The following is a 22,360-nucleotide window of genomic DNA, read 5'->3' as shown; positions in this document are numbered from 1 at the left end:
CGTGTTAGTCGACTCAAAACCCCAGAAAAATGCAGATTACAGCAAGCCTCCAATCTGTATTGCCTCTTTACCCCTCATGTAAAATGAAGTCATTGAATCTAATCTATTGTTACTAAGTTGGTTCAAAGATGTAACTTCAATACTTACTATCCATTAATAGATACAATTTCATAATTTTCATAAGCAATGGTCAAATAATTTCAGATGAAACTCTCTCTTTACTATAAACAAACTTCTAAGTCCCCCTACTTCACCTTGAAGCAGTCCTGGTTTCTCAGACTTCATTATTTTAGCATTTTATAACATTTTGTCAGCAGGACTGAGAGGATCTTACGACTCTACCTGAATAGAAAGTCTTAAAAACTTCACAGATAAGGACAACTTAAGAGGCCTTTGCTACTTCTCCCCTCCCTCCCCAAACAACAAGTTAGTATTATTATGCCCAATTATACCCAAACGATATTATGTAAGGTAAAATATACCCAACGAAATATTTAACAGTTTTCAAACATTGTGACCACATTCTTTGATAGCTCAATTCATAAAGTATCAGTATCCAGATGAAAAAGGAAGTAGCTTTCCTAATGATAGGATTGCAGCACTTTCTGGGTATCATCACTATATCTTATACTAATGCTTTCCCAAATTCCAAAATTCAAGAAAAATTAGAAGCCCAACAATGACATGAACAATATCATGAATTTTAAAAACATAACACACAACTTTTTTTTTCCCAGTCAAATAATATCAATTCTTTTAAATGAAGGTCAAATCTTTACAAATAGAAAATTGCCATCTATCAATTTGTCATTCTATATCAATCCTATTCAAAACCCAGCAGAGAGTACTTATATTTAATAAAATAATAAATAGCTAACATTTATATAGTATTTACCATGTGCCAGCAACTGTGCTAAGCACTTTGCAATTATTATATCATTTGATCCTCACAACAACCCTAAGAAGTGGGTGATATTATTATCCCATTTTACTGATGAGGAAAAGGAGGCAAACAGAGGTGAAGTGACTTGCTTAAGGTAAGAGAGCTAATAGGTTTCTGAGACTGGATTTGAAATAGGTTTTCCTGATTCACGTATTTTCCAAGCCTATTGCCTTGATATCAAATATATTCTCCACTAAGTTCTAATTTATTACAACAATCCTAATAGGAGAACATGTCCCAGTGTAAATGAGACCACAATATAATTTAGTTTCAGAACAAACTTCAACCAAATCAACTATGGATTTACAATTACAAAGGGTAACATTCAAAATCTTAATTTTCCCAAGGGTCATGTGATCAAATTTTAGAGCCCACTGCTTTCATTTAGCTCATTTTCAAAAGACATGTGGTGGCAGTCTCACATTCCCACCCTCCTCTTTTGGAGACAATGGGGCTCTAAGGATTAGGATATAACCTTCAAATGGTCCTTCAAGGATAGAGTTTTTGTATGCTATACTCAAATAATTTCATGCTACAAATTTGTTTCTATGTTTTCCATTTGGTGAATGTTACAGCTTGATAGAAAAATTGTCTAAAAATTACTAACAGGCATTTCCCTAATTCACAATTCTACAAACCAGGAAAAAGATTTCTGTCCTTTTCTTGTTTGTCTTTATCTCTGTAATCTCCAGCCTGGCCAAGGCTGTGAAGGCAGAAAGAAAGAAAGAATCACACAGTTTTCCTGATGGGGAAGGACCTCGGCAGTCAAGTCCAAGGACAAGGGTTCAGAGGGAAAGGATATTCAAAAGAACATCACTAAATTCACTATAAAATCCTCAGCATCCTTCCTCCTCCACCTTGAAGTCCAGACAGACAGACAGACAGACACAGAGACAGAAATGGAGGGCCCCAGTCCAGCAAAGGTCTTAGTCTACAGATTCCATATTCAATCAGAATCTGAGACATTTCCCAGGGTGATTTGATCTTCAAGAAGTCAAGAGATCAGTCATCCAGGGACTGAGCTAGACTAAGTTATGCCACTGGGACAATCAAGGGCAAGTTGGTCAGTTCCTCAAACCCCACTCTCCTGCAGGCCTGAATGTCTATGACACCATTGGACTAAATTCTCCCCTTGCTCTGCTGTCTCATTGCTGACTGTTCATCACTCAGGTCCGGCTCCTCTAAGTCACTCCTCACATCATTCTTTGCCTGAAAACCAGAGGGACAATCAATCGATAAACATCTATTAAGCCCAATACCGTGCAAATCAGTGGAGAAACCAAGACAAAAATACAGGGCCCTGCCCTCAAGGAATTTCCATTCTATCAGGAGAACCAGCATGCACTTATAAAACTATATGCAGAGTATATGCAAAATAAATGAACAGGGAAATTTTGAGATGAGTGGTAGTAGAAATTGGAGGTGGGGAGGAAATTAGGAAATGTTTAATTTAGGTAATGCTTGAGTTGAGTCTTAGAGGAAATAAGGAATTTTAAGAAGTGGAAGATGGGGATTACATTTCAGGCATGGGGGAACAGCTTGTGCATAGATGCAGAGATGGAGATAGATCGATACTGGGTGACGGACAGCAAGAAGGCTGGTTTGGCCAGACAGAATTGTGGGTAAAACCATGGGAGCAATGTATAGTGAGGCTGGAAAACTAGACTGGGGCTGAGTGGTACAAAACTTTAAATGACAAATAGAGTCTATACTTTCTTCTGGTGTTAATAGGGAGCTAGGGATGGCCACTGTTACTTTGCCATTGATCCTGCCTGCTGTTTCACCCTCTGGACTACTGGACCTTGCATTTATCCTGGCACTGTATGGGCCCTCAAGCCCCCTTTACCTTATTTCCAGCTTTGAAACATGTATCAATATTCCATTGCTCCAGGAAAGGGCATGTTCATCGACTGTGACGCTGTTCACTATCCCAATAGCTTCCCAAATGAGACAATGTTTATAAAGTGCTGTGCAAACCTGAAATCACTACATAAATGCTTGCTATTATTCTCCAACCAAAACAAACCTCTCTGGCTACCACTGTCCTCTGTGTGTTGTCTCCCCTTTCTTAAGGGTACTGTCTCAATTTTTTATTGGTATCTCTGGAGCTTAGTACAGTGTTTAGGCTTTTAATGAGTGTTTTTTTTTAATTCATTCATTCATTGGGGAGGAGAGTTTATTCTTTATTCAGTGAATGAATTTATCACCAAGTCTGGGCCCTGGTGACTATTAGCAATCAACAACCAGCGGATTCTTCTTTCTTCCAATCTGAATAAGCTCAGTGTCTACTCACCCCGAACCCACCCCAAATTCCTACCTTCATACTAGAGGACTTTGATATATATGCTGATATTCTCTTAAATAACCCAACTTTCCAACTCAATTATTCAACTCCCATGACCTACTCCTCTCCACCTAAGTCACACATAGAAATAAATGGCCATCCCCTTGAGCTTGCCATTATCCAGAAATATTCCACTTTTCTGTCCACAAATTCTGAGATTCACTTATCCAATCATCATCTTTTATTATTCTATCTTTTCCTCTGCTTTACAATGCCCAAATGTTCTTTTTCACTGTGACCTCCAATTTCCCTTACCTCTCAGTTCCTTATCAGGTTATCATCCTTGCACTGGCTACACTCTCCTTTCTTTTCTGTTTTGACCACTTGGTAAATTGGTCCAACTGGATGGTATCTTCTCTATTTGAATCTCTTGCCTCCTTGTCCTATTAGCTATCACGCTTTGCACAACCTTAACCTTGGATTACTCCCACCATCCATCTCCTTTGTTCCTATTCACACGCTACTGAATAGAGATTGAGAAAATCACAAGATCATAATCACTGCGATTTCCTGCAAATGTGTTACACATCCTCAACTGAGCACTCACTGAAGAAGAAAATCCTTTTATACTTTCCTGACTGATTTGCTAGACCACTCACCACGATGGAAATTCCAGACCTTTTCATCCCTCCTCAAGACTCCCACAGCACTCTTCCCTTTACTCTCTCAGGGGAGGACCTCACCTCCTTCTTCACTGAAACAAGTGAAGTCATGCAATGAGAACTCTCTCATCTCCCCTCCTTCTCTTCTCATATCACTCAGGCATCTTCTCCCATCATCTCCTCCTTCAACATTCTCTCACATAAAAATCGTGGCCTTTCTCCCTGTCAAGGCAAATCCCTTGACATGCACCCTTGATCCCATCTCTTCCCATCATCTTTGGCATACTGTCCTCTCTACCATCTCCTTTCTCTCTGGCCTAACCCGTGCTTTGGGAAAACCACTTCTCAGCTGTGTGAAGGATAAATGAGATCATTTAGGTGAAAGGTGATGAGGACCTGCACTAAGATGACGGGTGTGGAAGTTGAGAAGGAGAACTTAGAAGGGTGAGATATTGTCGAGGTGGAAGTGACAAGATTCGGCACCTGATTAAATGTGTAGGATGAGATAGAGTGGAAAAGAAGGATGGCAAGATATGGGGTAAAAGAAATGAGAAAGAGGGGGATGAGGAGGGAAGGAAAATAGAGGAAAGAGAGAAAGAGAGAGGGGAAGAGAGAGAGGAGAGAGGAGAGGGAGAGGGAGAGGGAGAGGAAGAGGAACAGAGAAAGGGACAGAGACAGAGAGAGAGATTGGGAAAGGCAAAAATCAAGGACAAGGACAATGGGTAAGATATGTTACTGGCACTACTTGGGTGCCTATTGGCACTAGGATGCCAGCCTTGAGTCCCCATGCTCTTCTATTTGTTTTTATTTTTAGGCAACTGGGGTTAAGTGACTTGCCCAGAGTCATACAGCTAGTAAGTGTTAAGTGTTTGGTTTGAGGCTGGATTTGAACTCAGGTGACTTCAGAGCCGGTGCTCTATCCACATGCTCTTTTACCTCCAGTACCTTTTCCCTTTTCCCCCATTCTCCCCTGCTGCTGGTCATGGGTTGGGGGGATGGTCAATGGGCTGGGGACAGATTTGTACTTACCTGGCCCTCTGATAAAAACCTGTAGAACATTCTGAGGATGAGGAAAGACCAGTAGACATTGAGACCCTGCAGGACCATCAGAAGGGTAATGGCAAAATAGTATCCAAAGAAGAACTTAGATCTGGTCTGGGCAACATAGTAGGTGGTATAGAGGACTCTGCAAGAGAGAAAGAGAGAGAGAGAGAGAGAGGCAGACACAGAGAGAGACAGAGAGACAGAGGGAGTGACATAAAGAGACAGAGAGACAGAGAGAGACAGGGAAAGAGAGACAGAGAAAGAGACAGGGAGAGAGAGAGACACAGAGAGAGAAATTGAGGGTCACAATGTGGGAAGGGGAAGAAGCAGGCTGCCAGAGCTTAGACCCCTTGGTCATCAGAAATACCCCCACCCAACCCCAAAGAGATGGGAGGGGCAGAGTGAAAAGCCTATCCTAAAAAAGAACATCCTAAAAGGACCCCTAGATGCCCCTGGTCTGACTTTATCCCATCTTTCTCACACATAGATTTTTCAGGCAGGAGACTCACTCCTCTTTCTAGAAGGCAGCTCTTGGCAGCAGAAGGTCCCCAGGACTCAGACCTTTTTCCTCCTTCCTGCCCTCATCCCACTTCACCTCTTAGGCCCAGGCTCACTTTTTTGGGAAGAGAATGAGTCTGGTAACCAAGAACACCAGGGTAAAGCAGATGAATATGGCATCCCGAGCTTGCCTCCACTGTGCATAACTTAGCATCTTATAAGCCTGGGAAGAGACAACAGAGGGAATTTTAGTAACACATAAACTCTGAGTTGAGAGACACCTCAGAGGATACCTAGTGAAACCTATAGTTGTCCAAGAGTCACCCTTGATAAGTAATCATTTCACCTGGAGGCCTACAATGATGGGGAACTCATGTCATACATTCAACTTTCAGAGAGTTTTGTGCCTTAGGAAGCTTTTTCTTTTTTTTTTCTTTTTTCTTTTGGCTAGGCAATGGGGTTAAGTGACTTGCTCAGGGTCACACAGCTAGTGATGTGTCTGAGGCCGGATTTGAACTCTGGTCCTCCTGAATCCAGGGCCGGTGCTCTATCCACTGTGCCACCTAGCTGCCCCTGGAAGCTTTTCTTATATGCAGCCTAAAGATTCCCCTTGGAGGGTGGGCTTTCAGGGCCTTGACCAGTGAGAAAAAACCCCACTTCATTTTTAAAAATTTTGGATAGGGCAGAACTAGTCACAGAATAAATAGACATGAATGGTTTGTGACATTCATTGTAGATCTTATCCCCCTCAAATCTTCCCCTTCCCAGGTCTTCTCCATTTCTTTTGAAGGCACCACATCACTTGTCACTCAGATTTGAAACCTCACTGTCATCCTTGACTCTTCCCTTTTGCCACGCCCCCACCCAACATACACATATCCAAGCAGTTGCCACAACATTTCTCAACTATATCCTCTTATCTCCAGTTACACTGCTAACAGAATTAGGGTTAGCTCCTCTTGCCTGGATTACTGTAAGTCCCCTCTTCAGTGGATCCCCTGCCTCAAGTCTCTCCCCACTCCATTCCCTTCTCCACTGAACTGTCAAAGTGATCTTCCTAAAGTACAGGTCTGACCATATCACAACCTTACTCAAAAACTCTAACGGCTCCTTGCCACTTCCAGGATCAAATATAAATCCATGTGTGCTGCATTCAAAGCCCTTCATGATCTAGCCCCAACCTACTTTTCTACTCTTATTTGTCACATTTCTGCATTCTGCTCTTTAATCAAGTTAGTCTATTTCCTGTTCCTCAGACTCATACAAAAACATTATTAAAGTATACAAACAATAGCACGAATGTATATAGCATGGAACAAATATCATTTTGTTTTATCTTCACCACCACCTTGGGAAGTAGGTGCTATTTTTATCCCCATTTTACATATGAGGAAGCTGAGGCAGAGAGAGGTTAAGCAACTTGCCCAGAATCACACAATTAGAAGCTTCTGAGGATTTGAACTCGGATCTTTCTGACTCCAGTGGTCTACCTAATTTAACATATGAAGCCATCATAAAGAAAGAGGAATAGATATATGCTGAGTACTCTCTGCAATGTTGAAATCACAGACAATTCACTTTTGCTTGTTATTTTTGCATCAAAACGACTTTGTTCCCTGACAGTCATGACTTACTGTTGTATTTTGGATATCTTGATAAAGCATTATCTTTTTTTTTTTTAAAGGAATTACACCTGCTTGACTAGCTATATTGATCTAAGTAACTGATTAAGAACTAATTAATGTATATTATGTATCATATATTAATATATGATAACTAATTAATAACTAATAACTAAGTAACAAGGACAGGGCCTAGATCTGTGATTTCATTGGTCTAGAAAGCTCTGGGATGAAGAAACTCCCCTGCCCCACCATGCATTTGGGTTGGCACCTTTGCATAGGACAGTGGTGTCAAACTCAAAGAAGACAACCGGAGTAACTAAACCTGACATCAGGATTCCTCAGCTGCATATTGACTTAGAAAACCACATATTAACATTGTCTATGTTCTATTGTATTTTTAGTTACTTTGTTAAATATTTCTCAGTTACGTTTAATCTGGTTCCCACTGCATCTTGGAGTGTTGCCAGCTGCTGCCTCTGGTTTAGTGCACTGAAAGATTCAGAGATTTGTCCAGGGTCACAGAGCCAGTATATGTGAGAGGTGAGACCTGAACGCAGGCCCACCTGTATTTCAGTTCAGCTTTTTTTTTTTTAACTGACAAGGCATACTCAGGATTAAAAAAAAAATGAATCGTATTAAATCACATTTCTCTCATAAAGTTTTTTGTACATTGATAATTTTTAAATTTTTACTTGTTTTATTTTTCTTTTCCTTTTGAAATTGATATTTGTGTGTTTTATTATGTATTAATATTAGTAAAAGGGAAATGCCAATACTTTATAAATAAAGGCACACATGGAGGAGATGCAAGCTCAGAAAGTATTTTACCCAGAAGGATGTGAAATCACACGAGCTTGGCGACTTCTGTGCTAGATGTTCTCAAGTTTGTTAGTTCCTAAAATTCCTGCCTGACTACTGACAGTTCTCTATGGAAAAGTATCTTTCTTCCTTTGTAGGGAAGGGGGGGGCAGCATTAGCAGGTTGGGGCTAAGAACAGCCTTCTACACAAGGTGATGCTTGAACTGAGTTTTGAAGGAAGCCAAGGATTCTACAAGGCAGAGGTAAGGAGGGATGGCACATTCCAGGCCAGAGAGGCAGGGCAAAAATGAAGAGGCAGGAGATGAGTACTGCGTGTGAGGAACTACAAGGAGGCCAGCATGTCTGGACCTTACAGTTCATGATGGGGAATACAGCTTAATTAAACTGGAAAGACAGGAAAAGGTCAAGTTCTGAAGATCTCCAAATGCCAAATAAAGGTTGTTTTAGTTGATCCTAGAGGTACTAGGGAGCCACTGGAATTTGCTGAGTAGGGAGGGGGGGTGACATGGCCAAAATTATACTTTAGGAAAATTACCTTGACAGTTTTATGGAGAATGAATTGGAGTGGGGAGAGATGAGTCAGAAAGATCAATTATAAGACTATTGCATTAATCTAAGTGATTAGTGATGAGGGTAGCAGCTGTGTGAGAGAAAGGGAGGTATGTGTGAAAGACACGGTGGAGATAATGAGTGGAGTGAGGCTGAGGAATCAAGAATTTCAACCAATCAATAATATTTATTAAGTACCTACTTTGTGCCAGGCACTGTGCTAAATGCTGGGGATACAAACAGAAGCCAATGAAGTTCCTCAAGGAGCTTACAATGTAATGGGAGAGACATATCAACATATCAACATACCAACATACCAACATGCCAACAAACATACAAAGCAAGTTATCTACAGGATACGTAAGAAATTCAAGATTCTGAGCCTAGGTGACTGTAATGCCCCTAGCAATAAAAGGTAAGTTGGAAGAGAGGAGACTTTGGGGGGAAACATAATTGACTCCTGCTTTGAAAATGTTCAGTTGATGTTTGAATTTGATGTTCAATTCAAAATGTCCAATAGGCAGTTAATGACTTAGGACTGAACCTCAGGAGAGACACTAAAATTGGGTATATAGCTTCCAGAAGTTTCCCCCAACAGAGATAATCATTGAATCAATGGGAGCTGATGAAATCTCGAAGTGTGAAAGTACAGAGAAGAAAACAGAAGAGAGCCCAGGACAGAGCCTGGGGACATATCCATAGTGAATGAGCATGACATAGAGGAAGAGCCAGCGGAGGAGACCAAGGAGGAATGGTCAGCCAAATAGAAGGGAAGTCAGGAGAGCAGAATTACACAAATCCAGAGAGGAGAGGATATTTGGGACAACTGAACACAATATTCTAGATACAGTCTGACCAAGACAACCCATGGCAAGACTGTATTTTCCATATACTCACATGGCTACTTATTGTCTTCCTTGATAGAAAGTAAACTCTTTGAAGGCAGAAGCTTTTCTCTTTTGTCTTTGTATTCCTCATTCCTTGCACAGCCCCTGGCATTTAAGGCACTTAATAGATATCTGTTGATTAATGGATGGATGGATGGATGTCTGGATTAACTGTTACCTCCTCTGTTTTGGTCACTGGGTCTTTCCAAATGCAGCTCAAACTGCATTAACTTCTGTGGTTGCCAGTGTCATATCCTGAACTCCCATTGGACTTTCTATTGACTAACCCTTCAGGGCTTTTCCAAAGAAAGCATTATCCAGACACACCTCACTATCTTGTGCTTGCAAAGCTGATTTTCCCACTTGCATCAACAACCCTTTGCTCTGTGTATCCTCTGTCCTGGAGCTGGATGTTTTGGGATGCTGGTGGACCTCCAATCTTCCAGGTTCCAGGCTCCCTCACTTTCTGCCACGAGTGCATTAGCAAAGCCATGATTGATCCTTTTAGCCAAATTTATTCAGGCACTCTGTGGCCTGGGTAGGTCTACAGAATTATGTCCACCCTTACCCAACTTTCCTCCTCTTTCAGTTCTACCCCCTGCCCAGACTAATATATCTTCCTCTTTAACCCTGACTCACCCATGACTCCTCCCAAGTCCTGATTATAGAGAGAAGAACTGGAGGATGCCGGGCTGCAAGAGGTCTTAAAACACAGAGGCCCCCACAAGAAGGCTAAGCAGGCACCCTGATGACTGTACTGCTGCATGAACCGCTCACAGGTAGGACTGGTGATTGACAATTATTTTGGCCTTTTACTGAAGGACATAGACTAGTGTAGAATGATATAGCAACTCCTGATTAGTCCTCACAACTAGGGTACTGACTGTCCACAGAAAATGAGAAAGATAGAGTTGGGATGGAACCTTGTTCCCTGAAGTGGGCCAAGAGAATTGTGGAAACATCTGTGTCAACTCTCCTTTGGGGCCCTTCACTGTCAGGTTCTTTGCTAACACTCTTACTCCCTTGAACTTCCAGCAAGGTTGGGGAAGGGATTTCTCTATCATCCATGTCTCTGCAGGGCAGGTCTTAGATCAGGGAGCCTGAGAAATGGTTATTTCTACCCTTGGTGGTAGCCTTATAGGAAAAGAGTTCCAGTGTTCTGAATTCACACGTCAGAAGAGAAGGGTTTCTCAGAGAAGACAGTCATTCCTATAATAGTCCTGCAGCTGACGGACCAAAGTAATCCATGCCCTGGCTGGTTAGGAGATCTAGATCTTGACAATGAAAGCCTGAGGTCAATGTGAAATATCTGTGCCATTGTTACACAAAGGTCCTGCGCCTTTCAGGAGGAGTAAAATGAGTACAGAGAGCTAATGGTGATGTTTTATGTTTCTGTATGGTCAGTGCCGCTATAATGTCTTTTGAAAATGTGAATTTGTTCCAACATGATTGATATATTAGGGAATACTTCGAGCAGAACAGAAATTTCAAGTTTGCTTCTACTCAATTTCTTCTGTAAGAAACAGTGAGAGAACCCAAAAAATGTTACCACTTCACAGTCACTGAGAAGCTGCAACCTTTCCTGACAACCACCTCCACAACTGACCTTCAGATCTCTGTCAAGGTAAATTGTCATTGTGCATATTCCACAGTACAGTAGGAGCTAAGAGCAGAGAAAGGCTCGTCTATACCACTTCCACCTTTGCCCCTATTCCCTTCTGCCATGCCCTCATGCCAACTTGTTTGTGCACCTAGGGCCCAGGTGGAGCTGCAACCCAAAGCCAATGGCACAACCTCCATTTTTTGTACTATTTATGTATTTCTTAATCATTTAATATGCATAATTATGTGTATCATTTATTAGGTTTCTTTTTTGTGTGTGTGTCACTGATTTTTTGAGTTCTGTGCCTTTAACTCCATTATCCTCCTAAGTTCTGTGTTTTTTATTGGGCAATTTTGGATGGCATGGTATTTCTTGGGAATGCTTATGTCACATTATAGCAGAACTAACTCTGTTTGCTAATGAGCACTTGGGAGTCTTTTGCATCAGACATTATTTGTGGTGGGGGAAATAAATAGCTTTCCTATACCTAATACTCATATTGTATAATGAGGGTACCCAGTTAATGTGCCTCCTCCCCTATTTTGGGGAGACCCTAGATATGAACCATAGCTAAATCTGGTTTTTAGAGATTTCCCTGGACTTTTACTCTCTGGTAAGGATATATAGCCAGAGAGAAAAAAGTCCCACCTCTTTGCCATCATTCCCTTCCTCTCCAGGGATGGAGTCAGGTACCTGTGGTCCTTGAGTCTCTCTTTCAGTTAGGGCCCTTGGGCCACTAGATACAATGGACTATAATAATGATGGAGGAATTTAGGGACAGCTCTGTTCCCTTCTCTGGGGCTGTGGCTTCTGCACACATGAGGCCCCCAGGGATTCAGGCTCATCCCAGCTATACTCTTCCATGATGGACTCACCTCCAGGAAGATGTCTGACACATCATGTAGCAGCAGCACCAGGGCACCAACATTCACGAAGTTGGCAGAATAGGCAAAGAAGATCAAAGTGATTGTAACAAAATGGTGGATGACCTGCCCAATGAAGTCCTGGGAAGAAGAGGGCAGTTATGAGGCCAGGACCCCACAGACTTCCAAAGGCAGTGGCTGGTTTTGTGCATGCTCAGGGTTAGTGTCTGACCCAGAGTCAAGGAATACCATTCCTCCCACCACTTCTGCCTGACTATATGAGAATCCTTTGGGGGAAGGTCCAAGTCTATTCAGGGGAGGCAGAGATTGAGGTACAAGGCAGGAGAGAAGGTACAAGGAGGAGATGAAGAAGCAGGTTCAAGTGACTGATAACATATTGGAGAGAAAGCTGGCAATTGGGTTGGATATGGACCCGGTGGTAGGAGCTCCAGAGAGAGAACTTTGGCCATTGAATTGAATAGAATAGAATTTACCCCTGAGCTTCTGGCCCCTTTATCTGGCAGTGTCCCACAAAGTACACCAAACTCAGGTAGACTAGGTCTGCCCTTACTGCTACCATGGGACAAGGCCCTGTACTCAGCCTTAGGCACTGGTCTTCAGGGCCAGGATCAAGCATGACAGTTTTTTTAATGGGGGCAGACACTAGAAGCCAGGCTCTTCTTCCTTTTACTCTTCTCCCTTCTGACTGCGAATATAAGAGTTTTCTCCAAAACCTGGGGTCCCTCCAGACTCACCTTCCTCTTCACATCGAGGGTCAGAGTGAGCAGCAAGGAGAGGTAGAAGCTGAGCTCCAGGAGGTACCACCAGTATATGGCAGGCTGCAGAGGCTGAGGGTCAAAGCAGTCACTTGATCATTGGTATTGCCCATAGATAGATACAAGGTTCAACAGGGAAATGGCTGTTCAGGAGCTCCAGTACTGCGGGACCAAACACTCGGCCTTTCCCCATTCTCCAGTCATGCTAGGCTATGGACTGTGGTTAGGATACACCTGGGACCAGTCCTCCATAAGTCAGGTCCTGCCCAGCAATCAAGTAATCAACAGGCATCTATTAAACTTACCTGTTATGTGCCGGGCACTGGGGGTACAAAGACAAAAAGGAAACAGTTCCTGCTTTCAAGAAGCTTATATTCCATTAGGGGAAACAACACGTACATGCATGCACACACACATATATGCTCACACACATATACGAATGTGTTTGTAAACATACACATATATTCACAAGGCACACACATATACATATACATTGAAAACTGAGAAAATCAAATTGATTCTATTCTGTAATTGATTTCATTTTATATCTGTACCGACATTTTGTGTAATTACCGAAGTCATGTTTCATTTATTTCTGAATTAATTTTAGTTCAGCTTTCCTGTAAAACACTCATTGTCTCTGAATTAAGTTCAGAAGCTCAGTTTTCCTGCTAGTCACTGTTTCATTCCTATGTCAAGGAAATCTGTTATCCTTGACCATTGCAGGTGGATGCTAGGGAGTCTGGTGTGTTATCTCTGCAACCCTGGCTGTTCTTTAAGTTGGTATGTTATTGCTGTGACACTCACTAGCCATGTAGGGTGTATGAAGTGTTCAAGGAGGACTAGCACCTCTAGTGTGAGGGCTTGACAAGCCCTTTTCAGGGCTACTCGTCCACTTTTGGTGTCCACCTTTTCACCTAACTCTCAGCTGTGGCTACAATGGCCACATTCCAGTAAAACCATCTTGGCAGATAAGCTAACTAGGCTGAGGGGAACCAAGAGGTCTCAAACCCACCAGTCAGTTAGGGGAATGTCTGCCCCAAGCACATGAAGATGTTCCCTGGTGAAATGGGCAGATGAGAACATTTGTTCCAACAGTCATGGCTGAAGCAGGCTCTGTGGAGTGCTAAGAGCTTGGTCAGGCATTGAAGATGCCAAGGTCATCTGCTGCAAGTCATTCTGACTTTTATCTTGCCACTGGATTTTGATAGCTCACGAAGAGAGAGTGAGGCTGATGACTGTGCAACTCTACCTCACTTAAATTCAACTGACTCGTCAAATCATTACTCGTTATGTTACTGGTCTCCTTCAGAAGTGAAGGATGACAACAACAACAATAACAACTAGCGATACAGGTGAATGCCACCAATGAGCCTTCCAAAATGATAAAAAGGAAGAGAGGTTGTTGTTAGCCCTACATTCCAAATGTCCAGCTAGTCATCTTGTCCTTGGCATCTATAATACTTCTGACTATGTAATCAGTTGTATTGGTTCCTCACCTATGATGCTGCCTTCTAGTTTGTGCTTATTTTGTCCTTAAAAATAATCTGTCAGGGGGCAGCTAGGTGGCTCAATGATAGCGCACTAGCCCTGGAGTCAGGAGAACCTGAGTTCAAATCTGGCTTCAGACACTTGACACTTACTAGCTGTGTGACCCTGGACAAGTCACTTAATCCCAATTGCCTCACCAAAAACAAAACAAAAAATCTGTCAGCCCTCATTCAGGGACTTTTACCTTACTGAGGAGCTAAAGACTCCTTTTATTGGCAACTGCTACCCTTACCAATAAATTGAACATACTCAGAACTTTGTGGCCACCATTTACCTTAATTGCAATTGCTACCATTGGTGAGTCAAATAGGAGTCAAGAGGGTGGTCATGAATGTCCAACTCCTCCTTGGTCTTGAATCCATCTGAGCTAAGGTAAGCCTCACCTTTGGTGGAGCAGGATATCCCTGAGAAATTCTTCTAAGGAAATAAGTAAGCCTCCATGCTGTTGGGGAAGTATGTAGCTAAGGTTATTGTCCACTCTGGTGGGAAAACTGATAATTAGCCAACTTGATAACAATTAAGATCCAAAGAATCTTGGCAGTCTAGGAGGATGTCTAGATAAAACTAATAAGGTGAAATTTATGAGGGGTAAATATAAAATCTTAAAAGTAAAAACATAAGTTTAAAAATCAATTTCATAAGTACAATATGGGGTAGAGGTTGATCATTATCAATTGGTCTGAAAATATCTGGGGGTTTTAATATGGCTAGCTTGGAAAAAAGAAAATGAAAGGAGGACATGGTTAATGTCTTCAAATACTTGGAGGGCCATCATGTGGAAGATGACCCCAGAGAGAAGAACTAGAGTCAATGGAAGGAAGCTACAGAGGGCCAGATTTAGGTTCAATATAAGAGCAAACTTCCTACCAAAGACAGCTGTCCTAAAGTAGATTGATCTACTTTGGAAAGGAGGAAGTTTGCCCTCTCTGGAAAACTTCAAGTAGAGAACTGCATTCATTTCCGGCCATTGCGGGGAGGGGCACAGTAGACCCTCTATTGGACTTGACTGGAATGGAATCAGGAAGAGGAGTTCAAATCCAGCCTCAGACACTTATCAGTTGTGTGACCTTGTCCAAGTCATTTAACCTGTGTCTGCCTCAGGTTCCTCATTTGTAAAACGAGGATAATTACAACATCTCCCTCACAGAATTGTTGTGAGGATCAAATGAGATAATATTTGTAAAGTGCTTTGCAAACCTTAGAGTGCTTTAAAAATGCTAGCTTTCATTGTCATCATCATCATTATTCCTAGGGCTTCTTTTAGTGGACAAATCTAGCACCAGCCCTTGTCCAGGGACTGCTCACCTGCTTAGGGTATCCATTCCACACTGTCTCTGGCTGGCCAAACCAGGTTTCCTGGAAGAAACAAGGGATATATTCTAGACACTGCTCTCAGGATCACTAGACCTCACAGGTAATGGCTCTTTTCCATAACTTTGAGTCTTTCTCCAGGGAACCCCAGGCACTCAAGAGGAATGATTACATTGCCATTTTATATTATCTCCTATATTTATCCTGGCCTTCCAGGTTCAGAACAAGTCAGAATCAAACTTATGAGGTATGACTCCTGGTTAGATGAGAGACTTGACCTTTTTTCCTTTCTACATCCCTGCAGGCCATTAGCATCCAGTTCCTCTATTAGCTCTGGAGTAGCTAGGGCTGGGTTAGAGAGGTCTGTCAAAGTGGGAAACTACTAAATGATTAGAGCATTTAACCAGTCTTTCCCTCCCCACTTCTCTCGTGTGTGTGTGTGTGTGTGTGTATGTGTGTACTTATACATGTATGTATTTGTGTATATGTATGTATGTATGTGTATGTATGTATGTATGTATGTATGTATGTATGTATGTGTTTTTACCGGTGTAATATGGCAGCCCAAAGAGCTAATTGGACATAGGGCTGTCTTAAGAGGGCATAGTTTCCAGCAATGGGAAGGAGTAGTATTGCTGCATTCTTTTCTCATCAGACCTTATGTGGAGGATTGGGTACAGTTCTTTGCACCATGGTTTAAGAAGGACATGGATAAGCTGGGCAGTGCAGAGGAGGTCAACCAGTGTGAAGAAGTAGGTGAATTTGCCTAGAACATGGCATCTATGTGGGGACTTACAGGTGATAAACCTCAAAAGACAGATGAAAGCCAGACTGTGAAGGGCTTAACAGGTCAAAGAGAACAGTTTGAATTTTATCTTAGAAGTAATAGGGAATCATTTAAGTTTCTTGACCAGGGAAGTGACATGGTCAGACAGGAATTTTAGGAATGTCTGTGTGGAAGATGGAGATAGTGGAGGCTATAGAACCAATTAGGAGGCTATTGCATTAGTGGGGAGCAGGGGTGATGAGGGCCTGAATTAGTGGGGCTGTAATGGGAGTAGAAAGATGATTTCAAGACATCTTACAGAAATAGAATCAGAAACACTTGGCAACTGATTGGACAGGAAATGGATTTAAATTCATGTCATATGAGGATTTAGTAGAGAAACTGGACATGTTTAGCTTGGAGAAGACTTAAGGGAAACATGATGACTGTCTTCAAGTCAGTTGTCCGGAGGAGGAGGAGGGATTGGCCTTGTCTTGCTCTTATGGGGAAATTCCTTTCCTGCACGGATTGGACAAGATGACTTCGATGGTCCCTTCCAGTTCTCAGGTCCCGTAATTCTGCCATCCACTCCTTCCTCCTGTCTTTCCCCACCAAGCCTGGCCTTGCTCCCTCTGAAACCCTTATTTCTATGATTGAGTAGCACTATTTCTGTTTCAATTCCTATTTGACTCAGAGCTTCTAATCCACCCTGTTTGTTGGTCAGACTAGTCAATTTAGCTATGTCCCCCCTAGAGAGTCTGTGACCTTGACTCCCCCATCCCCAACACCCCAGGGATTAAAAGTGGGGTGGTGAAAGAAGATGGAGGTTAACAGGAGGAAAAGGGATTGGGTAATAGCAATTAGGGATAGGGTAATGATGAAATAGATAAGAAGAGAAGGAAATGGAGTGAGAGAGAAAGGTAGTGGGGATAAAGTGTGTGTGGGGAACCTAAGAGGACTGAGGGCTGATTGAGAACAGACGAGCAGAATCAAGAAGAGAAGAATCAAGGGAATGGGAGTGAAAAGGACTGGGGGCCAGAAAGACAACAAAAATGACATGAGATGGAGGGGGGAGAAAGATGAAGAGAATGAAAGATGGAGAGGACAAAAAAATCACAAAGGGTAAAGAGAGAGGGATGATGAGTATGGGGACATGAGGAGGGACACAAAGGATGGGCAAAGCAAGAAGGGACAGTGTGAACAGTGTGAGAACAGAGCAAAGAGGACGGGTAGAAAGTTGAGAGGACAAAGAGATGGGAGTAATGTGAAAGAGGATGAATGAGCCAAAAAAGGCAGAAGGATGAAGATAGTGGGAATGGAAAGAATGAGGAGTCAAATGAGGAGGAATAGTCGTGCGGTGGGGGTGGGATAGGACGTACTCACATTGCAGAAGATGAGCAAGCCTCCAAAGAAAGAACACGAGTAAAATAAAAATCTGAAACTGAACATACAGAACAATGATAGAGATGAATGGATAAGGTCATATTGTTAGGGTAAAGAGATGACCAAATTGTGGGGCACCTGCTTTCCAAGTCAGGCCTCGTCCCATGGCTCACTGACCCAAGGCTAAATATCTTGGAGCTAGACTTCCATCAGGTCCCCCCAACTCACCAGCATTCAGAGAATTTCTTGCTTATTAATGGTCGTTCCTGGTTTCTCCGGTGTCGAAACCAGCGCTGGGCTTGCCTCACAGAGAGGCTGCACTGGTTGGCTAGGTGATTCAGCTCATACTGGGACAACAGGAGAAGATTGGGATTAGGGTGGACAAAGGGAGTACCTTACCTTCAGGTGACTCTACTCTCCCCTAAGCTTATACACTCTCCCTAATCAGGGAGAGCCCACTCTGCCCCCCAGGGACCTAGAGGCTTCCAAGACCATGGCATGGAACAGTCTAAAGGGCTTGAGCTTGGTCTCGAGGGACAAGTTCCAAGGAGTTGCCTTCTTCCCTTAAGCCCTACACCCCAGAGTTGAGGGGCATGTCCCCCAATCAAAGCATTCCCCAACCCAAACCCTGGTCTTTGCCATAGCCTTGTTGCCCTTTGGGGAAGAGGAGTTACACATTGGGGGGGGGTCTCTGCAATCAACTCATCAGGCACTATGGAAAGATGAAAACTAAACATTCCCTGCCTTTACTGAGCTTACTTTCTATTAGAAGGAGACAACATATGTACATGTAAAATATTCATATACAATGTAAAATAGAAGTAAATAATTATGAAGTAATTTCAAGAGAATATTAATGATTTTTTGGGAAAATTGGGAAAAGTTTTTTGAGGGAGCTGGAAGCCTTGAAGGGAGTTGGGGTTTCCAAAGTAAAATGAGAGCATTTCTGGAGAATAAGAGGAGCATTCCAGGGGGACAGCCAATACAATGGCATGGGGGTGGAGGATGGAATATCAAATACAAATAACAACAAACAGATGAATTGGGGAAGCACAGTGTGTGGGGGGGTAATGATATGCAATAAGTCTTGAAAGGTAGATTGGAGTCCAATTGTAAAGGGCTTTACATGTCAAAGAGAACCATTTGAAGTTTATCTTAGAGTCAATAGAATCACTCAGGGATAGGTTTGGCATAGCCAGACGTGAGCTTTAGGAATGCCTGATTGGTGGCAGCTGGAGCATGGACTGTACAAGGGAGGACAGTGAAGGCAATGGAACAAATTAGGAGGCCATTGCAATAGTGAGGGTGAAGAGCAGATGTGGTGAAGGCCTGAATTCAAGTGGCTGTAGGAGGAGTGGAGAGAAGGGGATGGTTTCAGGAGAGGTTATAGAAGCAGAATCAACAAGAATTGATGACTGATTGAATATGGAGATGAGGTATTGGGGATGACTCTTATGGAGAAAACTCATGTGTACAGGACATAGAATGGGGAAGCTGGAAATGATATCAGAGATCATGCCTTCATTTTATAGATGAGAAAACTAAGGCTCCAAAAGAAAGTCAAGTGACTTGACTAAGGTCACAAAGCAAATACGGGGCAGAAGTAGGATTAGAATCCAGGTCTTGTGAGCTCTTAATCCCCTCTGAGGTTAGAGGTTGGTGGAACTTGATGCTCAGAGTAAGTATCACCCTCTCTAGAGGAAACAGCAACAAAGAGAGTAGGTGTCTGAGTGCTTCTTGGGTACATAGCACCTCCCATCTCCCCTACTTCTTATTCAAGGACCACTGAATAGCAGGGACTGTCCTGTTGAAGGGGATGGAGGCTTAAACCTTCTAGAATCCTTAACAGCATCCAAACCTGGAGCCTGCTCACCTTTTCAGGATTTTTTCTCTGTTTCTGGAAAAATGACTCCAGGATGGGGTTGGGCGTAGCACTGATTCTGATGGGATTACGCACACCCAGGGCTCTGCTCAAAGGTAGCCCTATGGCTCTGTGAGAAGAGATAGGAGGAGTTGAGTACATAGTAACTCTCTGGTTTATGGCCCTTTGGGAGCTCTCTGTCAAATCTTGCCCATCAACTGACCTACCATAGCTGGATTGGCATAGCTTGAGGGAGCAGTGTTTTCCAATTTAGCTGGAACTGAATACATGAGGCAGAGAAATGCTAAGGCATCACCCCATTTCTTATGGCCCAATTATATCCTATCATATTTCTGTGACTGAGATTCACTACGTGGAGATGTGGAGATGTGCATCTGGATCTGGAGAGGAATGTAGAGAAACTGGAAAAAATTTGACTGAACTGATGCAGAATAAAGCAAAACTCCTAAAAACAGCATGCACATTGACTACAATAATGTAACTGGACCTGAATGCTAGGTAATTCTATGACAAATCTTGCCTCCTTTCTCCCTTGAAGAAATGAAGAAATTGACAGGTCCCTGTCTTCCTTATAGATGTGGGGGCCTATGGATGCAGAACGTTGCATACACTGTTACATGTGGTTGCTGCATTGGTTGGTCTTGATTAGCTTTTTTCCCCCCTTGTTACAAAGGAAGGTGTACACTGAATAAGTTGGGAAGAGGGGAGGTTATAGCCTGAAAGAACTGTAAAAATAAAAGGGATCAACAAAACCTTAATTTTGTTTGTACAAAAGGGGGTAAAGAGACCCTGCACAGTTGACTCACCTCTCAGCACCATATCTAATGACAATTAAGACAAACGTCAGGGGAATGGCTGCCAGCAGGTCTTTGGGATGAGGGTATGTGATGCCATCTGAATCTTCCAAGTCAGCCCAAGTGTGCCCAGGGGGGATCCAGTATTCAGTGTTCCAAAATGACTCGTACAGGGTTTCCAGCATCCTGGGGTTAAGGCATCAAATGTCTCAAGAGGGACTGGCAGGGAAAAGCATGTATCGATTATTCAAACACTGTCCAACAGAGTCAGTGCACCCAGATCATCAATTTTAGAAACAGAGAATGTCATAGCTATAAGAGACCTTAAGGAAGTCTAACTACTTCATCTTACAGAGAGAGAACTTGAGGCCCCCAAATAGGAGGAGACTTACCCAAGGTCACACGGTGAGTCAGTGACAGAGCTGAGCCTAGAGCTCAGGTTTTCTGATTCCCTGTCCAGGGCTATTTCTACTGCATTTGTCACCCAAAAGGCTTGTGAGTTGGGGGGTTAGGGGGTGGGTGAGAACACATTGGCCAAGCAGTTCTCATCTAACATGCTGGCTGCTTCCTGAATCTTCCTTGGCATAGGAGACCCAGGTGTCCTAGTCTGTCCAGCACCTGCTTTAAACAGCTTAACTCAGGGCAGAAGTGCTTCTGATGTGACCATGGATTGCCAAGGTGGCAGAGGTTAGGAAAGGCAGCTTCCCAAGGAAGGAAAACAGATCCCAGAACCAAAGAACTGGCAGGGTCCATAAAACTCAGAATGCCAGAGGTGGAAGGCTCTTAGTGAATGTCAGAGCTAAGAGGGTTCTTAGAATAAAAAAGAGAATGACAGAACTAGGCAACCATTGATTTGAAGCAAGAAGAGTTATCTCCCCATCACTGAAAGTATTCAAGGAGAGGCTGGGTGACGACCCCTGTTGGTGACAATGTAGGAGAAGATTCTTGCTTCAGGTGAGAGTTGTACTAGACCCTGTCCCAGGGCCTGTCCAGCTCTGTCACTCTGAGCTTCCTCTACAGCTTTACCTGGTCCCTTCCCCCTCCCCCATCTTCACCAATGACCCCTCTGCAGGCTGCTAGTGAGGAGTGCTTGGGACATAGGCTCTGTGGCCTCACCTCCCTGAGTTCAGGAAGACTCAAAGGTACCTCCTTCCCCTGAATGTCCTTCTGCCCCCAAATGGCAGTGACTGGTGAGATCAAGGAAGGCTTTTGTGGCTGCCCACTGAGAGGCCAGGCCATCGTCCCATTTCCAGAGAAAGACCCTGATTCTCCTTACCTGAGGATGGTGTCCCTCCTTATATAACATGTCCCTTGTCTACCCTGGGCCAGAAGCAGCACCCAAAATAGAATGTAAATTCTTTGTGGGGCCAGAGCTGGTTTATTTTTCTTTGTTTTGTTCATATGCCACTAATTCCTAGAATAATACCTGGCAACTCATTTTCACTTACTGAGAATCTTAGACTTGAAAGGATTGGATATGAGGGATGAGAAAGACTGAGAAATTGATGATAATGCTAAGGTTTCAAAACTGGGTGACTTGAGGTCAGGGGAATGGTTTTACCTGTCTTGGTTTCCCTGGTGCTTAGCCCTGGTTCATAATTAAGAGTTTAATAAATGCCTTGTTGATTTGACTTCACTGAAATGATGTCTGTGCCCTCTACTGGGCTTTGATAAATTCTGAAATCTATTCTCATCATATCCTCTCTCTCTCTCCCCCTACCTCTCCCCCAGCTTTTTGGCCTTTCTTTGTTTCCCCAGAACTTAGCATGGCCTGGCACAAAGTTTTTTTAATATATGCTTGTTCAGTAACTGATTATCTAGGGTATGTGCCAGATATTTCCATCTTTACTTTCTTCATGTCTCATGAACTCGAGGATGAAACTCCTTCTTGTTGACCAGAGAAATCTCCAGCTTCACTCCCTCCATCTGAGATAAAGTTATCCTCAAGCCAGGCCAGGCATATATGTTACCTTCCTTGCTTTAAGCTTCCCCAAGATGGTGCCAGTTGTGTAGGTTTGATGAGGAAGGCATCCAGCAGCCACATTAATCAGTACAATGTGGGCTACCTAGAGCATCAAGCAGAGGCATCAGACAGGGCATTCTTCTAATTCCCCTGGGCC

General features: G+C 43.0%; 1 protein-coding gene across 2 annotated transcripts in view; it reads right to left on the bottom strand.

Moving 5' to 3' along the window:
• Window positions 1-1,013: 1,013 nt before the first annotated feature.
• The window catches only part of LOC114029611 (ceramide synthase 4-like), a 27,323-nt gene continuing 5,976 nt past the window's right edge, over window positions 1,014-22,360 (bottom strand). The window contains exons 2-11 of one of the 2 annotated variants that reach the window (XM_027844149.1): window positions 20,253-20,459; window positions 19,438-19,555; window positions 17,793-17,911; window positions 17,565-17,622; window positions 15,410-15,460; window positions 12,533-12,625; window positions 11,790-11,918; window positions 5,548-5,654; window positions 4,919-5,075; window positions 1,014-2,152 (exon numbers count right to left, since the gene is read on the bottom strand). In XM_027844149.1, the coding sequence (XP_027699950.1) occupies window positions 2,063-2,152; window positions 4,919-5,075; window positions 5,548-5,654; window positions 11,790-11,918; window positions 12,533-12,625; window positions 15,410-15,460; window positions 17,565-17,622; window positions 17,793-17,911; window positions 19,438-19,555; window positions 20,253-20,425 (1,095 nt within the window). In that variant the 5' untranslated portion in view covers window positions 20,426-20,459 and the 3' untranslated portion in view covers window positions 1,014-2,062. The remainder of the gene's footprint in view (window positions 2,153-4,918; window positions 5,076-5,547; window positions 5,655-11,789; window positions 11,919-12,532; window positions 12,626-15,409; window positions 15,461-17,564; window positions 17,623-17,792; window positions 17,912-19,437; window positions 19,556-20,252; window positions 20,460-22,360) is intronic. The other variant, XM_027844150.1, reaches the window with a different exon arrangement.

Source organism: Vombatus ursinus, unplaced genomic scaffold, assembly GCF_900497805.2.
Source record: "Vombatus ursinus unplaced genomic scaffold, bare-nosed wombat genome assembly UNPS02014935.1, whole genome shotgun sequence".
In the NCBI taxonomy this organism is placed as follows: Eukaryota; Metazoa; Chordata; class Mammalia; order Diprotodontia; family Vombatidae; genus Vombatus; species Vombatus ursinus.
The sequence above is the reverse complement of the archived record's forward strand: the minus strand, read 5'-3'. Positions and strand labels throughout refer to the sequence as shown.